The sequence below is a fragment of the Hyperoodon ampullatus genome (assembly GCF_949752795.1).
Source record: "Hyperoodon ampullatus genome assembly, chromosome: X".
NCBI classification, from domain to species: domain Eukaryota; kingdom Metazoa; phylum Chordata; class Mammalia; order Artiodactyla; family Ziphiidae; genus Hyperoodon; species Hyperoodon ampullatus.
Genome location: NC_136913.1, coordinates 119,218,181 through 119,239,975, shown reverse-complemented (window position 1 = coordinate 119,239,975; position 21,795 = coordinate 119,218,181). Strand labels below are relative to the sequence as shown.

At 43.7% G+C, this 21,795-nt stretch overlaps 1 protein-coding gene across 3 annotated transcripts in view; it reads left to right on the top strand.

Annotated features, from left to right (window-relative positions):
• Nucleotides 1-21,795, top strand: part of FGF13 (fibroblast growth factor 13) — a gene marked incomplete at both ends in the record, with an annotated part of 492,111 nt that overhangs the window by 411,580 nt on the left and 58,736 nt on the right. For 2 of the 3 annotated variants that reach the window (XM_079727564.1, XM_079727562.1), the window contains one exon: nucleotides 16,188-16,298. In XM_079727564.1, the coding sequence (XP_079583690.1) occupies nucleotides 16,188-16,298 (111 nt within the window). Of the gene's footprint in view, nucleotides 1-14,093; nucleotides 14,281-16,187; nucleotides 16,299-21,795 lie in introns of those variants that run through there. The other variant, XM_079727563.1, reaches the window with a different exon arrangement.

The window sequence follows — 21,795 nt, the reverse complement described above, 5'->3', positions numbered from 1 at the left end:
GTCCGCCTGCCGATGCAGGGGACACGGGTTCGTGCCCCGGTCCGGGAAGATCCCACATGCCATGGAGCGGCTGGGCCCGTGAGCCATGGCCACTGAGCCTGTGCGTCCGGAGCCTGTGCTCCGCAACGGGAGAGGCCACAGCGGTGAGAGGCCCCATACCGCAAAAAAAAAAAAAAAAGAGCCTTCATAAGGAAATGCAGACCAGAAGGAACAATTAGACCTGAGTATTTTTATGCTAGTTTTGATGAAGAATGGGCAGTCATGTAGAAATATAATAGGCCAAGGGGTATGAGGTAAGTGTAATAAACTGGGGGAAACTCAGCAAGGCCTTTGGAGATAATGATGCTCCTTTCCCCTGGGTACAAGAAGGGCACTTCTCACATGAGGGTTTCATGACGTGTGTCTGGGGAGAAGGGAGGATGGAAGGTGAGAGTGACTTTCCTGCTTTTGCTGTTTTCTCAAAGTCCTTCAGCTTAACATTTTCAATGTGCCATATTTAGGGGCATCATGTCCTGAACTCCATCAAAAGCGATGGAAATTTCTGGAGTTGTTACAGTAGAAAAGGTAGTTATTTCCTACACTATTCATGAGACTGGGTCCCTATCATATATCAAGAGTCAGCTAGGTGTCATCTCCTTTTAGAGTCCTTCCCTGACTTTCCAATCTCAATTAGTTTCTTTGGTATTACTCTCGACTAGCATTCTGTTCTTTTCTTTTATAGCAGCAATCACAATTTATAACTACTTATTTATGTTTAAGAGTTTACTCTTTGGCTCTTCATGGGACTCTCATGTCCATGTGAGCCCGATCCCATCTGCCTTGTTCACTGCTGTATACCTACAACTCAGCCTGGCACATAGTAAGTACTCCAAGAACACTCGTTGAGTGGATGAATGAAGAGTAAATACCTACGAAGAGGAGAATGAGGGAGAAATTACACAGCTTAAGACAGAATCCTAAGGAACTCAAATGGTCAGCAACAGGAAAATGAGACTGAGAAGGAGCAGTGAAATATAGGTAGGAGGAAAACCAGGAGAACAGAGCCTCGAGAAGCCTATGGAAGAATGTCAAGAAGAGAATGGTCACTGGCATCCAATGCTGCTGAAGGGTTGTGTAAAGTAATGACTGAGAAGCAGTCATTGCATGTAACACTAAGGAGGTTATTGATGATCTTAGTATAGGCAATTTTAGTGTCATGGTGGAAATAAAGTTTGAATCAGGACTTCTAGTCAATATGTTGAACTAAGATCTTGCAGAAGCCCCTATCCTTCCATAAAAACATAGAAAGAGTGGATAAAATATGAGCATGTCTTTGACAATATGAAAGAAAATTCAAAATCAAAAAAGAAAAATTTCCAGGTGATAGAAACAAGGCAGCAATTCAAAGCCAAAGCGAAGTGCAACAGTTAAAGCTACATGGCCATCAAGAGTATTAGACCTGGATGTATATCTTGGGGCTTAAGGTGAAGCCACAGCCCTGATGCAGAGCCTTGAGCTTCCTGCATAAAGCTAGGAGCCAGAATTCCTGTCCAGCTCATGATAAATCAGGACTCAAGGCCTGGGGATGCAGAATATAGGTGGAGTGTCCATTCTGGGCCTAGAGTGTAAGAAATCAAAGCCCCGCATCTTAATTGATACTAAAAAACTGGGAAATTAAAATTAAAAAACCGACTTTGATCCAGTGAAACCCAGAGAGTACTGGCAGAGAAAGAACACAAAATTGTAGAGATGGATAAGTCTGCTATCCAGGGTTCACATAGGGCTTCTACAGAAAAGAACTCTCATGCTGAAGGTGAGTCAAATTTACAGAGCAAGAGGGGAAATAAGACACTGCAGGGGTAGTCAGAAGTGACAATAAACAGGGTGATCTATATTCCAGAAAAGTTGTATAATAAGGCAATATGAAAGAGACTTTAACATAAGCATCTTCAAAATGTTCCATAGGATAAAGGAAGGAATAGAATCCATAAGGTCTAAACAGCATGCTGTGAAAAAAAATAGCTGGCATATTAGAAAAGATGAAACACACATTATAAAGAGTATATATGTGTATGTATATATGTGTACACATGCATGTATGTATATACATATATAATTTTTAATATGCTATATGTAACTTATGTAATGTATAATACAGTATTTGTGTGTGCATCAGTGGAATAAAAACAAAATCAAGCAATAGACTAAATCCAACTAGAGAGGGAATCGGTGAAGCACCCCGATTCTACAAAGTTAAAGAGATGAGACTAGGAAAGAGAAGTAAGAAAGAATGGAGGAGAGAATGACATCTCACATACACCTAATAGAAGCTTCAGAAGAAGAATAGAGATTTAAGGGGAAGCAGTAGATGAAGAGTTGATGGCTAAATTTCCAGAATTGAAGCAAAACAATTGAACAGTTGAAGGAGCATAAGAAGAGGAATGCAGTGAGTAGGAATATTTTTGATGTTTTAAATATATTCAAAGATCAACCAAATACTAGTTGTCCCTCTCTAAAAGGGATATTGAAATCTACAGGGAGGAATCGCCAGGAATATATACACACAGACACACACATAATATATCATATGGTGAATGTGAAGAAGGGAAGTGGGTATTGTTGGTAAAGATGTGGGGTATTTGTTGCTGCGCACAGGCTCTCTCTAGTTGCAGCGAGCGGGGGCTACTCTTCGTTGCGGTGCGCAGGCTTCTCTTGCTGCGGAGCACAGGCTCTAGGCGCGCAGGCTTCAGTAGTTGCAGCACGCGGGCTCCAGAGTGCAGGCAGGCTCAGTAGTTGTGGCGCACGGGCTTAGTTGCTCCACGGCATGTGGGATCTTTGTGGATGAACGCTCGAACCCATGTCCCCTGCATTGGCAGGCGGATTCTTAACCACTGCACCACCAGGGAAGCCCTGCAGGGGACTTTTAAACTGAGGGATTCTCCAAAGCTGTTAGTTCCCTTGAAGCTACTTTGGCAGGCTGTTCTGTCATTTTAATGTCACCACTAGAGGCGCTCTTTTGTAGTACAATATAATATTGCCTCCATAAAATCTGTTAGAATGAGCCACTGGGGGGCGGGGGGTCATGAGGACATTATTAGTAATCATTAACCCAGCACCGATGAGAGGAGCTGAGAGTAGCTGTCTTATTGGAAAGCACTGACCCAGGGATAGGATATGGGGAAGGACAATATTAATGAAGGAGAAGAATTAGGACAACCTGGATGCTAAAGTCTTATCTTCAAGAGCTGAGGCCTCATAAGGGCAGTGGGCACCTGGGCTGAGGTGCTGGCTTTACAGCATTGCCTGAAGCCTACACGGAGTGTACTCACACACACACAAACACACACACACACGTACATACAGCATGTTGTCTTGGTTCTTATAATGAAATAGTGCACTGTTGTTTCCCTTAACAATTCTGCTTAAGTATATTTTTTTCAGACCAAAGGATACCAATATTCTGATAGAGAAAGTAGGCACTGGTATTTTAGCGGCAGGAAGAGGAATGAGTAAGTAGGAAGATTTTTTCATTTGTTTTCAACATATTCAAACACTAACCAAATCCTACTTGTCCCTCTCCAATAGGAATACTGAAATCTACATAGAGGAATTACTAGGATTATCTGGCTTGGACAGTCATTTCCCCGTAATCTTTTTTTTTTTTTTTTTTTTTGCGGTACGCGGGCCTCTCACTGTTGTGGCCTCTCCCGTTGCAGAGCACAGGCTCTGGACACGCAGGCCCAGTGGCCGTGGCTCATGGGCCCAGCCGCTTCGTGGCATGTGGGATCTTCCCGGACCGGGGCACGAACCCGTGTCCCCTGCATCAGCAGGCGGACTCTCAACCACTGCGCCACCATGGAAGCCCTCCCCATAATCTTTAATTCATTTGTTAGCTAAAGTTTTATCGTCATCATCATAAAATTATTTAATAACTGCCCACACGCAAATCCCTGGTTGCTAAGCTCACCCCGGTTATTGCAGGAGGAGAATGCATGACTCACTGTGGCATACATGCCAATTTAATTTTCATTTTGATTGGCATCTTTCCAAAAGGATTACTTCTACTAAACCCTCTGCTGATGGCAGTTGTAAATCGATAAACTACCGTACACTTGAACATCACCGTTGACAATATTGTGTGGAACACGATCAGTGGGGAAGGGAAGACAGTTGGTTTACAAGCAAGAAATAAACAACTCACAAATGTCCATCAGAACCTCCACCTAGCACATTTTATTTCTCCCGATCCCCAGAATGCTTCACGACCATACCTGTAATCAATATTGCACAGAAAAGTACACTCCTGGAGAATGGTTACAATAGGGGATCAACTTGTTGCCAAGTGATTCAAAGTGCAGGGGCATCATAATCCAAGATTGTGTAAATCCTCTCACCTGAGGGGAAGTAATATAGCCTGGTAAGAACTCAGCACCAGGAGTCAGTTTAACCCAGGTTGAAGTCTGGCTTTACCCGGTTTCATTCCCCGACTTCCTAGCTCTTCTCATCCTCCAAAATCCATCTTTAGTGGGATGGTTTTGTGTGTGTGTGTGTGTGTGTGTGTGTGTGTGTGTGTTTTCTGAAGCTGACAACTTCTGCCCACATTTAGCTGTGCCTTCTTTTGCATGCTCCCAAAACTTTGGACATTAGTACCACTCTTACTGCGTTTCATCACATTTGGTTTTAGTCATTTTATTTACTTATCTTTCTCCTCCGCTTGAGGCCAGGGACAGTCATTGGAGAGGCAGTAGAGCAGTTTTAAGAACATGGGATGTAAGTCAGAATGCATGGATTTGAATCCTCCACTTCTTACCTGAATGAACTCATTAACCTCTTTTTGCCTCAGCTTCTTCATCTATAGAATGGGGATAAGCCCATAAGGTGGTTGTTAAGTATTAAGCGTATCAATAAGGGTAAGGTACTTAGAATAGTGCCAGGGATATAGTTAGTGCTCGATAAACCCATTGTAGCTGTTCGTACCTTTGCATCTTTCAAGGTACCTTTGCACCCCTTCAGGGTGTAGCTTGGTACATGGCAAATGGTTCTCAGTCGATTTTAAATGAATGAATGAACAATTTGGCCCAGGACAAATTCATTTAACTTCTCTTGCCTCAGATCTCTTCTCTAAAATGAGGTTGTTAATTGAGCATCAAGGCCAATGAAATCAGCTTCTCAAATTGCTTGAGGTCTTCAGTGGTTACAGGAGAAGTTAGTAAATAATTTCAATCTGTTGATTATACTTTTAGCTGTTTGTCAGAAGGGAAAAGTTAGAGCAAATTAGTTAGAATGGATACTGGAGAAACCCCTGATTGAAAAAGAATAGTCATGGGCGTCAGAGCATGGAAGTGAATACATTGTGTGTAATATTTTCCTCTCTTTTGGCTGAACTCAAGCTTCCTGTAGCTGGAAGCAGATGGCACAAAAATGCTTACAGTGTGGAAAGCCAGTTTTCCCTGTATGAAAAGAACTGAGAGAATTGGGAGTAGCTTTAACTTCTTGTCTCCACTAAGTAGGGGTGAAGAAAAAGTCCGGGAAATGTCTTTTGGGTCTCATAGCATTCCAAAACCCCAGATTACCTGAGTCACACCAGGCCCTGGTGTCAAAGTACTCCCTGGGCTGAGAAACCCAGAATAGCATTAAGCAGTGATTTATAATCATTGAATTTTAGTGAGAAAGGTAGTGAAGTTTTCTTTAAATATCACTCTAAGAAGTTATGAATTATGCTCATAAATATGCAAAGGTCATATCCTTGTTTGTTTCATACTTCACTTTTGTTTTTCTTAAAAAAAGAAGAGAACATAACTGAGTTGAAAAGCATGCCATATTCCATCTTTTTTCTGTTAACCAAGCCAAGAGATAGCCATATCCGAGCACCACTGTTTAGCGACCCAAATTCCAAACCCGGTGCCAAGAAGAAAAAGGACTGGCCTTGTACACATAACATTGTATTGGCTGAGGATCTTTAGTTTAAATATGGGCACTGCCACCTACGTACAGGCCAGGAAACCATAGATAAATCGCTTAGTCTCTCTAGACTGCCCTCTCCTCTTCTGTAAAATGGCAATAATGACAACACCTACCTTACAGGTTGTTGTAAGGTTTAAGTTGCTTATCCAATTATAACCACAGTATTTACTGAGTGTTATTCACCATTTGAAACCCCAGTTTGGGCAAAAAAAAAAAAAACAAAAACCCAAACCAAAAAACAAATGAACAACAACTAAAGCAGAGTGGAGAGTTTAAAAGTCCTCTAGGGCATCTGCACGGTTCTCAGGGGGATCATCGACCTGGCCTTTGACCCCTCCTTAGAATCTGGAGGATACCATCTTCTCCAAATTCGGCAGGTTCTGCTGCCCAAATTCTGGCTGCTGTCTGAAAAGAGATGTGTTAAGACTTAATCCTGAGAGAGCACTGAAGTAGTTTCCCATACCTCTCTGCTCCTTTCAAAGATGGCAACTCTTGACAGGAAGTTGATGGAAACAGTGCCATTGGCAAATAGGAAATCAATCCAGAGTTCCTTATACTGCTTGTGAATCCTGCCCCCCTATGGTAAGTAACAGTGAACATTAGATCATTTGTAAACACTGCATTCCCTTCCACACATCTTGAGTTTAGGTCACCTTCCTCCAGAAATCCTATTTCCTGAAACAGCTTCTTAGATCCAGAAAAATGACTGATTGTCTGCTTCTGCCTCAAATCCTCCATTATTTTTTTCCCCTGGCTTTTCATTTAGATTACTTAGTTCACTGGGCAAGAAATGAACCCAGTGTTACAGATATTTTGCCTCTGAGTTTTGCACATTTCTCATCTGCCATAAGTGTTTCATCATAGAAACACCTCATTTATGTTTGTTAGCCACCAGTCAGCTCATAAAATAGCAACTGTTCCTTCAAGATCTTCAAATATTATTGAATAAAACTCAATTGATCTCAGAGAAGCTGGTACTTTTGCTGGTTCTGGATGCTCTGTCACCACTGGGGCAAACCATGTAGTGAAGAATAAATGTATTGTACGTACAAAGTATTACCCACACGTTAAACGAGAGAAACTTTAGAAAATGGGTGCGACTGCCTTGACCCACATGTTCCAAGTTCATCCAACATGATCTTCCAAAGGCAAAGGCACTAGTTATCTCCACGCCCCATCAGACAGGACCTTACGCTTTCTCAGTAATGGTGTTGCTACCCTTTTCCTCGTGACCCCTTCGTGGTTGCAGGTCATGGGTATGTGACTAGTAGTGTAGTTTTAATGACAGAATGAGAGCCTTGAGTCCACATATCCACCAAGGTAGATAAGGTTTCTGTTGTAGTCACAAAAGCTTCTATAGGAAAATCAGCAATCAGCCATGGTATTTGACAACCCTTGCTAAAAGGAATGTTTTCCTTGTACAAAACTTCAATCCCCACATCTTGAAGCTTAAGCTCATTTTCTTGTGATCCTTCCTCTCTCTGAATGATCGAGGGAGAAACTTCCACCCCAGCAATCCGATATTTTTCTCCAGGTTTTCTTTTTCTTTCTTTTTTTTTAACATCTTTATTGGAGTATAATTGCTTTACAATGGTGTGTTAGTTTCTGCTGTATAACAAAGTGAATCAGCTATACGTACAAGTCCATGCCACTCTCTAACTTCGTCCCAGCTCACCCTTACCCATCCCCGTATCCGCCAGTCCATTCTCTACTTCTGCACCTTTATTCCTGACCTGCCACTAGGTTCTTCATAACCTTTATTCCTTTTTTAGATTTCATATATATATGTTAGCATATGGTATTTGTTTTTCTCTTTCTGACTTACTTCACTCTGTATGACAGACTCTAGGTCCATCCACCTCACTACAAATAACTCAGTTTCGTTTCTTTTATGGCTGTGTAATATTCCACTGTATATATGTACCACTTCTTCTTTATCCATTCATCTGTTGATGGACACTTAGGTTGCTTCCATGTCCTCTTCAGGTTTTCTTGATTAAAGTGACCAAGCAGGTAATCAGGGTCCTTGAACTCTTGATGTTGCAGCTGCTATGGCTAATTAAAATGGCAAGGAGCTGAATTCATAGATATGATTAATAGCATCAGGGTGCTTTATGGTTTTAATGTTCATAAATTATGACTGCACAATGAAATTTTTATATGGGTTATAGGATTTTTCCTCTTAAGGATCAGAATTAATTAGTGTGTTCCCAATTGATTTTATTTATTTATCTATCTATTTATTTATTTATTTGATTTAAATATAAACCAGAGGTGGCTTCAGTACATTCTATAGCTTAAGTATTTAGAGAATGATCTCAGAAAGGGGACATAATGAAGACCAACCCCACTATTCTAGAGCAGCGCAAGCCTAGGGTTCCCTGGCTTTTCATTCCGAATGCAAATCAGGAGAGCCAATCAATTGCTAAAAAAATTGATTCTGGAGATCTTTGCTTCTGAAGCATAATTCTCCTAAATGATCTGACTGGGAGAGACTCTTTGCCAGCTAATAAATTTGTCAGGTTATGTTACAGAATACAGTAGTCATTCTTTCAATCTCTAGAATTCCAGTGTGACATTGATGAGATTTCCTTAAATTTCATTTTTCTTCCTGGTTGGAGTTAAATGGCCGGAGCTTTTGCTAATGGCGTTTCTCTAATCTCCTCATTTGTATTTCTATCCAGTCGTTTCTCTTGGCTTTTGGACATAATTAAATAGACGACAAAAGGTGGTACTTGCTGCCCAGTCTCTTCATTACCCCCTCTGCTGCCCTACTCAGTTACCAGCCAGATCCCAGTGTTGCTTGACCATGGTGCACTTGAACCTGCCCCCCTTCCCTCCCTTTGAGCTCATCATCAGTCCTTGACCTGGTAACTGACTGGTCACTGAGATGTTTTGATGGACTGTCAGTGAAGTTGGAGAGCCAACTGGCAAGTGGCTCTCAGTATGTTTATCTTCACTTCATGGAGGAAGGGTGTTTGAAATCTTTTCAGAGTTTCGGAAAGACAGCCAGTTCCTTCCTGCTCAGAAAGTACTGAGGCTGCTCCTGATTAGGCTGTCTGAATTCTCTCGTTTTTACTCATCACAGTCACATCTGTTTGGGTTTCTGCCTCTCTCCTGGAGATGCCTCTTGAGAGCAGGTCCCCCCAGCTTCTTTCCAGCTCTGCCAAGGCCTGCCAAAAGAGATTGGCAGACAACAATCAGCATTCTCTGCTCTGATAACTCACATAACTCTCCCTGAAAAGAATGCCAAAGCCTGCTTCTCAAGTGAACCCATGAGGAATGGAGCCGAAGAGACTCATATTTTTCTTGGGGAATCCCATGTGGAGTTTATATTCTGATGGGATGGGAAGAGAAAGGGCAGAGGGCAAGTCTGAGGAGGGCAAGATGAAGAGGTAGGAGGAACAGGCAGAAAAATCATAGGCTCCCAGGGCCCAAAAGACATTCCAGAACATCTCATCCAGAAGTTTTCAAATGTTTTGTTTTTAGTAGTGGAATCTTTTTATTTTTATCTTTTTCATAAGAAATCACACAATGAGTCCCAATATATAAAAGAGAGGAAAGAAGTGCTATGGTTGAAACACGGGTGAGGGAACTTATGTCTGTGTACTCTTAGGGCTCTGCAGGATACGATTTGAAAGCCATTCATCAAGTCTCAAGGATGATTTTATTAAAGATGGGAAAACTTGGACTTCCCTGGTGGGCCAGTGGTTAAGACTCCATGCTCCCAATGCAGGGGGCGTTCGATCCCTGGTCGGGGACTAGATCCCACATGCCACAACTAAGAGCCTGCATTCTGCAACTAAGAGATCCCGCATGCCGCAACTAAGATCTGGCCCAACCAAATCAATAAATCAATATTTTTAAAAAATAAATAAAGGTGGGAAAAATGAAGCCCCAACAGGAGATATGACATGTCCAAGATCACACAGCCAGTTAGTGGTAGAGACAGGATTCAAAGGTATGCCTCCTGTCTCCCAGGCTAGAACTCTTTGTGAGTTGACTTGGAGAAAGAAGCCAAGGATGCTTTCTTCCTGAATCTGATGGAGGAGAGAGCTTGGGATAGGGCAGTGGGGAGCAAAGGTCTGGGAGGAGCTGCAGCGAGTAGGCCCACCTAGCATAGAGGAGTTTGGAGCCTTGGGGTTAAGCAGGGAGAATTGAAACTCTGGATCTGCAGGAGATCCAGGAAGTTCCCTAACAAGGGCGCAGGGGGAACTGGTAGGAACAGAGCAAGACAGGAGCAAAAGGCACTTTGGAAGTGTCAAAGGAATGTTCTTTATTCATCCTCCCACTGAAATGTCATGCTGCTGGCCTGGAGTGGCAGTAAGACAGAAAGGAAAGGCAAAATATGCTTCTCTAGGGTGGCCTGCGAGTCTTTCTTTCATTATTGCCTTCCCAAGATGAATGGGGTTTTGGGGCTTCCCTGGCGGTCCAGTGGTTAAGACTTTGCCTTCCAATGCAGGGGGTGCAGGTTCAATCCCTGGTCGGGGAGCTAGGATCCCACATGCCTCGCGGCCATAAAACAGAAGCAATATTGTAACAAATTCAATAAAGACTTTAAAAAAATTGTCCACATCAAAAAAAATCTTTTAGATATAAAAAGATGAATGGGGTTTTAGCACAGATCTGCTTTGAGGGTTTCAGAGTTATATTCACACTCTTCTCTGAGAGCACCTGAGAAATACACGTGAGAGTTAGGAAAGGATGAAAATATCTGCTTCATTAGTGGTTAAAGTGACTGTACAATACAGTTTGGACCCAAAGTCAAAATGGCTTTCATTCAGTCCCTCCCCACTGCCCCCTGCCCACCATGATCCCTCTCCAGTGACAGGCCTCTGTGAGTTCTCTCACTGAAGGAGACAGGAGAACACGTGGTCTGTAGGCAGACACACCACAGAGAGTTAGCTGCCCCTATCTCTAGTCTCACCCATGACACATCATTCGTTTTCCTGTCCATGGAGTTGAAAGAATAAAGGGGGGGTATAAATAGGCAGAAGTACATTTTATGGGCTGACAGGGACATGGGACAGAGAGTCTGGTTCCCCCATACCTCTCATTTTTCAAGAGACGTTAGAGCAAGAAAGATATCTATAAACACCCATAGAATCATTTGGTAATCAGCTTTGACCCAGTGGTTCCGTGCTCATGGCATAGAGTTTAATTGTCTAATGTATTTTTTTTTTAAAAAAGCCTGGGGTGGTGGGTAGGGGTTAGTGACAGAGCTGGCGTATTTACATGTTTGTGTTTGTGACTTTGTAGTGACGTGTCCCTCCTCTTCATTATATACTCCTGAAGTCTTCTTCGTGCCTGTCTACCTCAAATATCCACCTGAAAATACCTTGTGAATGGCATCTGGACAAGCAAACAATGAATGCTCTCCCAGTGGAGAAGCAGAAGAAAGAGCGTGGGAAAACCCTCCTCATTTTCTCAGTACCATTCCCTCATTCTTCCCAAGTTCTGTCCCTTGCCTGAATCAGAACTCTGTCTTTCTTTAGCTTTGTCATGCCTGCTTTGGTTCAAGGTCCCAAGAGAGAAGCAAGAGGAAAGAAAGAAAGAAAGAAAAAAGGCCCTTGGAGTTGGTACTCAGCAGAAGGTAAAAACATGGCCAGTGAGTAGGAATCTCTTAACTGTCCATCCCACACCCCAAATATTTGGTCCTGGTCAGAGCTCCTTTTGACCCCTCTTTTGGTGAGATTATTTCCCTTCGTGGTACTTGGAATTCAAATCGCATACATTCTGAGCCAGGGAACATCTTCCTACCCTTCAGAATCAGTATCGATCAGTCATTTGTCAATTATTTTCAATAAACTTTTATTGAGCATAAATCATGTGACAGGAACTGTGCCAGGAGATGGGAATATAGTGGTGACCAAGCCCCAGTCCCAATTTTTAAGGTGTTCAGAGTTCCGTGGGAGCAGACCAGGGTTTTTCCCCTGTGAATTCAGGTCTGAAAATACTTCGATGGACTTGAGGTGCTAAAACTCTCCTACCTTGTCCTCCCTTTTCTTTTGGGAAAGTGCAAAGCACAAAGGAGCAGTAGACTAACCTGCAGGGAATTTCAGACCATTCGGCATCATTCTCCTGTATCTATCTATTTCAGTCCCTGCACCTTCACCCCCGCCCACCTTAGCAGACACATAATCGTGCTTCTGACAGGGCAAGAGACACTTCAAGATTGGGGAAAGGTGGAAGGGAGGTGGCAGCAGATTCCCCGGTGGAGCAATGAAATTTACAGAAGGTTCAAGTGATTCAACTCTGATGGGCTAAGAAGCCTGAAAGATTTCAGTTTCTTAGTTGAGGTTCAGGCGAAAGAGCTCGGGAAAGGACCAGAGTCTAGGCATTTGGTTTTGCATCTGTATCATTTCTGAAAAGATCTGCAAAGGGGTGGAGGTCCAGTAAACAGAGCATAGTGGTAGCTCCACGTTGGAGCAGGCTTACTATTGGGGGGCTTCCTTTCTGGCATCAGAAATCAAGTAACATAGTAAAACAGTCATGTCTGTTTGAAGGGAGGGATGTGTACGGACTATTCTTTTTGTTACATTTGACCTCACAATTCCTTCTTTCTTCTCCAGATTAAAATATAGAACAGGGAAGGGACAGAACTTGTGAATTGAGTGAAGTGAGCAACAAGCCAGACTTGATTCCTGAGCTTGAGGAGCGGGGTGGGGGTGGGGGGAAGTTAGGGTATTGGAGACGCGCCAGAGCTTAAATAAAGAGGCTCAGCTCTGCATTTCCCAGATACTGCTTATGGTACACGACCCAAGCTCTTTGTTTGGATCCCAAAGCCAAACAGAATGATGAGGGGGCGCATTCTGTTTTGTGGAGAGGAAAAACGGGGTTCGGGCCGCACAAATTGGCCTGAAATGAAAAGTCAGCAAAAACCACCGGGTGGCAGCGTGGCGTGCAGGCGCAGCTCTGCAGTGCCTTCTGCTGCTGCTGCTGCTACTGCTGCTGCCGCGGCCGCGGGGGCTAAAGCAGTCTGCGAGCCCCGGCCTCCTTCCTCAATGGCTACAAGTGTCGCCATGCGAAAAACCTCAGCGAGTGTGTGTTTGGAGGGGAGTGGGTGTTGTGAGTCCGAGCCTGTGGCGGGGCTCCAGGCCGGGTAACCTGGCCAGCTAAGAGTCACACACTAACGGAACATCCCACTCCGCCGCCCCCATCGCCAAGCAACCCCCGGCTCTTCCAACCCAACTGCCTCATCCCAGTGCCTCCTCCATCACTGTTTCCTCCCGAAGCTCCTTCGGGGAAGAGGAGGAGAGAAGGGTTTGGGAGATTGAGCCCCTACAGGTGTTAGCCCGAGCGGCCCGCCGGGGACTTGGGGGGTGGGGCGGGTGGGGGCGGCCCGCGGCAGGGAGCCAGCGGGCTGGGCTCCGGGAGGGAGGGGCCGCCGGGGGAGGGGGCCGCGGGAGGCCGTCGCGCTCTTCCGGAGGGTGCCTGCGGCGACGGAATTCCTATACTGAGTCTGTGCCGCGCCCAGAGCAGCAGCGGCGGCAGCGGCGGCAGCGGCGACAGCGAAGATGCAAGGCCATTACCTGTTTGAGCCCCGTCGGAAAGCTGGCACAGGCCAACTTTTCCCGATCGGCAGGCCAAGAAGTTGCAAGGACTAGTCGGAGGCTCGGAGGGGCCAGGGCGAGGGCGCGCTCCCCCGCGCGCTTCCTCCATCCCCCCCCCTCCCTGCTGCCGCCCGCGCTCCCGGCCTCTCTCCCGCCCGCGCGCCCTCCCTCCGCCTGCCTCCCTCCTCCGGCCCCCGCCGCGCGGCACCGGGCGGTGGGTGCCGCCAAACTCCGACCCGAGCCACTTGGACTCGCGCAGTGTCCTCGGGGCGCAGGGGCCGAGCGCACGCACTCGCGCAGCTCTGCCTCCGCCTGGCAGTCTCGCCCGCGATCCCGGCCCGGGGCTGTGGCGTCGGCTCGGACCCAGGCAGCCGGCAGCCCGCGCAGGATCCGGACCGCCGCCGGAGGAGCTCGGCCGGCATGCTGAGCCCCCTCCTCGGCTGAAGCCCGAGCGCGGAGAAGCCCGGGCGAGCGCAGGCTCCGGAGACGAAGGCGGCGGAGGCGCGAGACCGAGCGGACGAGCGGCGGAAGAGCGGGAGGAGGAGGCGAACCCGGAGAGGGGCCGGGAAAGAAGTGGTGGTGGTGGGCGTCGTGGCCATGGCGGCGGCTATCGCCAGCTCGCTCATTCGGCAGAAGCGACAAGCCCGGGAGCGTGAGAAATCGAACGCCTGCAAGTGTGTCAGCAGCCCCAGCAAAGGCAAGACCAGCTGCGACAAAAACAAGTTAAACGTCTTTTCCCGGGTCAAACTCTTCGGCTCCAAGAAGAGGCGCAGAAGGAGACCAGGTTGGAAGGGGCTCTTGGCTGGATTTTTTGCCCCCCCGTACTTTACGGGTGTGGAGGGGGCTGGGGGGCGTGGATGGAAGCGGAGGTGAGTTTGTCGGCGGCCCATCTAGTGCGGATGTAGCCACCTAGCCGGTGTGCGTGCGTGGGAAGCGATCGCTTTCTCGCCTCCTTCGTAACAGTAACAGGCTTGCTGCATTGCAACTGCCGTGGGACAGGCGCAGAGCCTGGGGGCATACCCTGCCCAGCGGGCGCGCAGTCAGCTTCAGACAGGCCACATGTGTGCAAGCCTGTGGGCTCTGGGCAGGCGTGACCCAGACGTGGCTATCGCGTGAGTGGCGTGTTAATTGCAGGCGCGGAGCTGGGCAGACCCCTGCTCACCCCCCACGCCAGGAAACCCGGGGAATCCCTCCCTTGCCTTCGCCCCCGAAGCTCTGACCCTTCCCCTCCAGCTTCCACCCCCAAGGGCCGTGGGCTTCCGCTATCTAGGCATTCTGTTTCTTTGATCACTTTTAAGCTTATCGGGACAGACTTGTGGTGCAGCTTTGAAATATTTGCTGGAGAGAAGGGGGTGGATTCCTAGAACCTGTGGCAAAGAGCTTAGTGATCTGGTTGAGACTAGTCAAACTGTGGTTACTTGCTACTAAAATGCAGGATTGAAGAGAGTTTAAACTCAGAGCCAGATCGTGGGTCCTTTTGAGCCTATTCAGTGAGAAGAGTAGCGCGGTATTCCGGTGCCAGGGGAAATTCACACAGCTAGAGGTGTCAGGTTGCGTCAAGGTAGACCTTCAGGCGTAGAGGCAGCTTATTTGGCTATTCTTAACCAAATGAATCCTTTACGGTGTTTTCTTCCTTTTACTAGATAAATATCACAGAACTTCAGACTTATTCAACAATCTGTTATTTCGCTATTTGTGTGTTCTACACATCCTGGAATAGAAATGCAGACACACATTTTCTGCTTGCTCGAAGTTTTTAAGGCATTAGCTGTGAATTAGGCTTGTTTTTAAACAGGTTTAAGCGGTGACAAAGCATGATTATGTGGCCTGAATAATCACGTAAATATCATTTCAGTGCAGGTGTCTGTATTCAATAAAAGCAAATTTTGGATAACATGGCTGTTATTGATAAATGAGGCACTTCATTAATCTATGGTGATTCATAATTGAAAATCATTTTGAGAACACATATTTTGGATAACTATATTTGATACGAAATTTGAAAATAAATATGAACTAATTTCCTTTCCTCCCCACCAACAAAACCCTGCTCTTTGCACCCATTTCCCCTAAGGATAATTAATACGATAGGGTATGATAATCGTTGTTTTATTCTCCCCTCCCCCCTTTTTTTGTATCGCGGCTCAATTTTCTAAATAGAAGTCCTTTGATGGGGTTCCAGGTTATTTATGCGTTTTCAACCTTCTTAGAATGGAGGGAATTCTTTATTCTAATTGTGGTGTTTCTGAGGGAAATCTTTGCTAGTGTGTTTTTGGTCCCTCCTTGGTAAACCACTCTAAATCATCTTAGTATTTCTCCTTTTCCTTCTGCATGAGAAGTAGCACGTTGTTAAAAGGCAGAATATGCCATTTGACAACCCATTTCGAATGCTCAATGAGATAGAGTGCCACTCTGTAAGCCAAAGGACACGCTATCAGAAATTGTCTCTGCTGTCAGTAGCTTTAGGGCTTTACCAGTGTTACCAGGTAGAAATCAAATGTTTCTTCAGTTCGGAGATTGGTTCTGAAGCTTGGAGTTTGTTTGTTTTCTTTCTTTCAGGGGACTCTTTAAAAGTGTCATTTGACCTTTTCCACTAAAATTTTAAAATAAAATTAGAGTTCTGAAATCTGAGTCTTTTCAACTATATATGTGCAACTTATCAATTGATCCAAACCATCCTTCTCCTTGCAGAGCCTCAGCTTAAGGGTATAGTTACCAAACTATACAGCCGACAAGGTTACCACTTGCAGCTGCAGGCAGATGGAACCATTGATGGCACGAAAGATGAGGACAGCACTTACAGTAAGTGACTGCAAAATAAATAATAGTATATCCCAGCATGTTGTTGACACTGTGTTTTCTTTCTTTTTTTTTAAATTAACAACCCTTGCTAAATCCCAAAGCAAATCCAAAATAGAGTCAACACTATATAATCCTGTTTCAGCAGGTTAACCTCAAGGAAGGGGAACATGAAAATATCTAGAATAGTGAACTGTAGCAAATAATGTTGACACCATTCTAAAGAACAATCCAAATGTCATCTCCATGGTAATCTGGATAGATTTATGGCTGTCCTTTGGATTTTATTACTTTTTTCCCACAGAAAATTTACTCACCCACACACTGATCCTGAAATAGCACGGTTATCTCTACTCTTAAGAACCGGTCTCATCCCAAGAGAGAGGAGAGGTTTCATGTCAGGAGAATTCATCATTACAAGCTTTCACTTCTGCTCTCCCCACCTCCACAGACACTGATAACTCTCAGACTAATTGGGATTTTAACACTGAGATACCTCTACAGGTGGGTAAAGACATTTCTTTGAGTGCTTTATTTTTAACTGTGGCCTTAGGACCGAATTGGAGACCATCATGGTGAACCTAAAAGAGAAACACATCAAAAAGAAAGTCAATTTTATTTCCAATTACTGAAGAATAGTGATTCCAAGATATTATATAACCTTTTGTTACATATGCTTTATTTACTTGGAGTCATCAAAACATAAACTCACAAATAGTAACGCCCTCTTCAATGGTAATCATTGGTGGGGTTTTGCAATTAGCAGATTGCTGCAGACCTATTCAATGTTCCATGAGGCTAAACCACCTAGTTCTCACCACTCCTTCCCGATTTTCCCTAATTTATATTGCATTTCCCTCAGGCTTTGTTATTTGCCCAGAAATAGTCCCATTGCCAAGGAAAGCCCATCTGAATGCTAACAAGTCCTCTGCAGCATTTTCAGAGATGTGGGGCTAGAGACAACAAAGCCATAGACAAGGGTTCCAATGTTGAGTGTTAAAAGTTTCACATCCTTTAAGAAAGCTTCCTGGGCTGATTGATATCCAATGCAAGACCTGAAGAGGAAGTCACTTTAATTACCCTTAAAGAAAGCTCTGTTGGTACCTAGGATGAAAAAGTTCCATACTTAAATGGTTTACTAGTTTTTTGCACTGTTTTGCAAAATGCAGTGTTACTGTTGTGATAGTGAAGTTCTACAATGAGTATGCTAGATGTTCTTTCATGCATACTCTTTCTTCTGTTTGAAAAAAATGAGTCAAGGGTAACTAGAGGGTTTTACTGCACTCCTATAACAGACATGAGTCCATTATGACCAGCAATAAAACATTCCCATAAATGGTATATTTAAATCGGTGTTTGGGAAAGAAATTAGGGGATGTAAGCTGCTCCGTTTTCCAAAGTGCCTCAGCAAAATGGATTCATTGGGCATTATTGGAAGGAAGTTCACGATCAGCTGCGAATGAGCCCCACCTGGTCAGGTTTTCCCCCATCTACTTTTAACGTTTTTTGCAGATGGAAATCAGTGAAAAACTTATTTTGGGTCCAGTGTTCACATGCGTTTCCTGAAAAGGAAAAAAAAACAGACAATTTGTTTATAAACAGCAATATGGCACATGCATCAAGATCACACTGTATATGTAGTCATTTTAGGATATTACACACACATAGATATATACACACAGACACACGTACACACACACATATATGTATGTAAATCAAGGCTCCATTTCTTAACTATGGAATCAGGTAGTAGGTTTTACTTTTCAATTCCTGCATATGCATAGCTTGTGCCTTTTGGTTGTCTTATAACTGACTGATATGCATGGCATTTCTGTATACTAATGATATTGTCAGGCCTTTAAAGAGACAGAATCTGTGTTTAGACACAATGAAATAATGAGAGGTGAGTCAGCTGACGGTATTACCATCACATGAAGCATACAAATGAAAAGTATCTCAAAATAAATAGCAGGTCTGTGGGGCTTCACTCTACCCATGCTGCCAAGTATAACCAGGAGCCAGAGAGCTAGCTTTCTTCCCACTTAAATACATTGTAGGGTGTAAGTCATCATGAAACAAGAATGTTTAATGGTTAAAGTGATCATTAACATGATCATCATTAAAATGGAAGTTTAGCCATGCAGATGGCTTCTTTTTTTCCCCTAAGCCAAGCAATTTTCTTGGCATTCATTATTTAATTAATTATTTTAAATGAGTGGAACAAAAATACAAGGTTTTTTTTCCCCAAGTATCACCTTTTCATTTTTATACTCTTTCCTTAATATGCATTCCTGGTATTATGTTTATATTTTTCTTATTTTTATTAATTTTTAGGATTTTTGATTTTTTTCTCACTTAATTCAACGTGGTTGATTTTATGATATTTTAATTCTGACATGGTAAGCCAGATCATGGTAAAACAAATCAGTTCATGTTTACCCAGATACATCTATTTCTAAAAACGTATGTTTGATATTATGCATTCAAGCTGACCTTAGGTAGCTTTATTACAATGATAAATGTTAGCCCAGTAAACTCTCATCATGAGCAAGTCAACCATTGTAAATTATCTATTGCCCCCTGAAAAGGAAAAGATGATAGACATTTCAAGGGAGTGGTTTTATTATATCTGCCATGGGTTCAATGAGGGCGATGTTAGAATAGGCAGCTTTCCTTTCAAAACTCCAATAGTGTTACCAGTTCAATGGGTCAAGTCTTTCCAATCTACGTTAATATATACTTTTTAAATTACTCCCTTTGAGAAATTGATCTTAACCCAACTGATAAAAAAGGGTGGCCTGGGCTTCCCTGGTGGCGCAGTGGTTGAGAGTCCGCCTGCCGATGCAGGGGACACAGGTTCGTGCCCCGGTCCGGGAAGATCCCACATGCCGCGGAGCGGCTGGGCCCGTGAGCCATGGCCGCTGAGCCTGCACGTCCGGAGCCTGTGCTCCGCAACGGGAGAGGCCACCACAGTGAGAGGCCCACGTACCGCAAAAAAAAAAAAAAAAAAAAAGGATGGCCTCACTTTCGTATTCGGCAAGCACTGAGTGCCAACTGTGTGCACATCTCTGAGAAAAATGGTCCCTTCGAGGTAGAAGGAGTTTGTTTTTATGTAGACACAGCAGAAAACAAGAAACGAAGGCCCTTTTATTTGTTAAAATCTTCAAAATTTTGGCAGAAATGGAAAAAGAGTTATTAGGTGTTTAATGAATGTGTTTTAGATACACAAATAAAATCAATTGTTTTCTTTTCATGCTTAGCATATTTTCATCCTAATCAAAATAATATCTTAAGTCCATGAAGTACTCCAGATTTAGAGAAGCAAAGGCATATTGGAGAATATTGAACCTGTGCAAGCTCACCCTTGATGTAATTTCTTTGCATTTTTATCTGGAAATACTGTCCCTTTAGACAGACTTTAAACAAGCCTGTTTTATGATCTATCTTGAATGTCTAAAGAAAAAAGATAGGACTGGTGTCACCCGTCACTCTCCACTTTTGCTGCTCTCTTCAATTCTTTATTTTAGAGTGGTATTTTTTGTTTTTGAATCAGGCTTCACAGAAATTTATGGTACATAGTGAAAAATCCATGGCCACTATAGAGTTCATACCATTATTCAGGGATACATAATGCCGGGCATGAGTTAGTGATGTTCTTTGCTTCTCTTCCTCCTACTGCTATCTGATGTTTGGGACTTAAGCATTTTATTGCCCATTAAAACCCACATCAGAGAGGAGTTGGGGCACACGGTGAAAATCAAATATTTCTCTCTCTCTCCTTCTCTGTTTTTTGCTCATTACCACCTGCATTCAGAGAACTAAGAAGGTTCAGAATATTGTAAAAATTGAAGTTCTAGAAACAATTCTGAGTGCCCTTTATTACCTGTCATCTATCATCTATTATCATGTATTAGTTTGACTAAACTAGGATTCAGACATACGCTGGTGTTCTAGTTGTCTAGTGGTATGGCTTTTAAGCCAAACCCATATGGAGGATTTTGTTTGGTTTCATTTGGTTTTTTAGATATCAGAATTTAAAACTATGACCTTTTATATAATGGGATTGTGATCTATTACATTCCAAAAATGTAATATTATCATGGTTTCACCATACAGATTGCTAGCAGTCCACAAATGTGTGTTGAGCACCTGCCGTGAGCAAGGTACCATCAACAGAAAGAGGTCGAACGTATACGTGACATGCTCAATGAGATCAGACTTCATTCCTGGGCACTGCATGGTCAAATATAGCATTAGATCCTGGCTTGCAATCTGTGCAATTACTTTCCTTCACCTCACATAACAGAAGGGCACAGCTTCAAATATGATGAGTATTGAATGAAATGCCATCAGTGGCATGTGGTAGGAACACTTGTACTTTGAACCGTACAGTGTCCTAGCTCCTCTCTGGTGACACCCTGACTTTAAGGGAAAGCTACATTGTAGGCTCGCCAAGGAATATTGAGTTCTTCATTAATATTTCTCATCTCTGTAACCCCACCTACTGCAGTAGAATATACATACACCAAGATAAGAGATCTGAGAAAAACTATTCTTACCCACGGGATGACTGCTTTACGTTCTTGTTCACAGGAATGACAGCAGACCAATTTATCATCCTCCATAAACTTACACACCAAGGCAAAAATCGTCAACATTGGTCTAGGACTCTTGAGAGAAAGGTGCACAGGCTATTTTCAAAAGATGTGTGTGGCAAGCACTACGTTTTAAAAATGTACTGTTTTATTTTTATTCCTGGTGTAGGAGGGAGTAGACAGCTGGTAGGGGGAAGACGCCCACTGGTTTCATCCAGTGAGTGGTGTGTGATTGTGAGGAGAGCCGGGGTGTAAGTTTCACGCAATCAAACCTTCAAATGGAGAAATGAAGGCCTCCTGGGCACCAGCCAGCTGCCCACTTACAACTATTTAGGAAAAAAAAAAGAAATAAATAAACCTCAGAAGTTCATTGTTTTGATTCCTATAACCTTTGCTCCCAGAGACTAAAAGACAACCTATCTCAACCCAATCTTGGAAAATGTTCTTTAAGAAATGCTACTGTGGGAACGTAAGACTCCTTTTTTAAAGGTCTGGAACTCTTTTTTTGTGGTTGCGTCGGAAATAATACAGATAATTTAGGTGAAGGAGTTAGACTAGTGTCTTTTCTAAGATTCTAGGAATCTCTCCCCAGCTGATAGATCATATCTGTGTCTGTGAATTTCAGCAGTTGTCTAAGGGAGCAGTTTAAAACCTTGGCTGGTTGAAAATAAAGCTATTTAATATGTAGACCAATTCCTGGAACTGGATCTTTACAGAAGCATCAATATTTCCCACCTCCAACACTATACAAGCCATGGAATTGTCTTCCATTTTCTCCGAGGTGTTTGAAAATATGTAGCTATAGCCCCCGTTATATGACTGCAACCATGAATCAAGAATACTGAAAGGGGGTTTCCCTGGTGGCGCAGTGGTTGAGAGTCCGCCTGCTGATGCAGGGGACACGG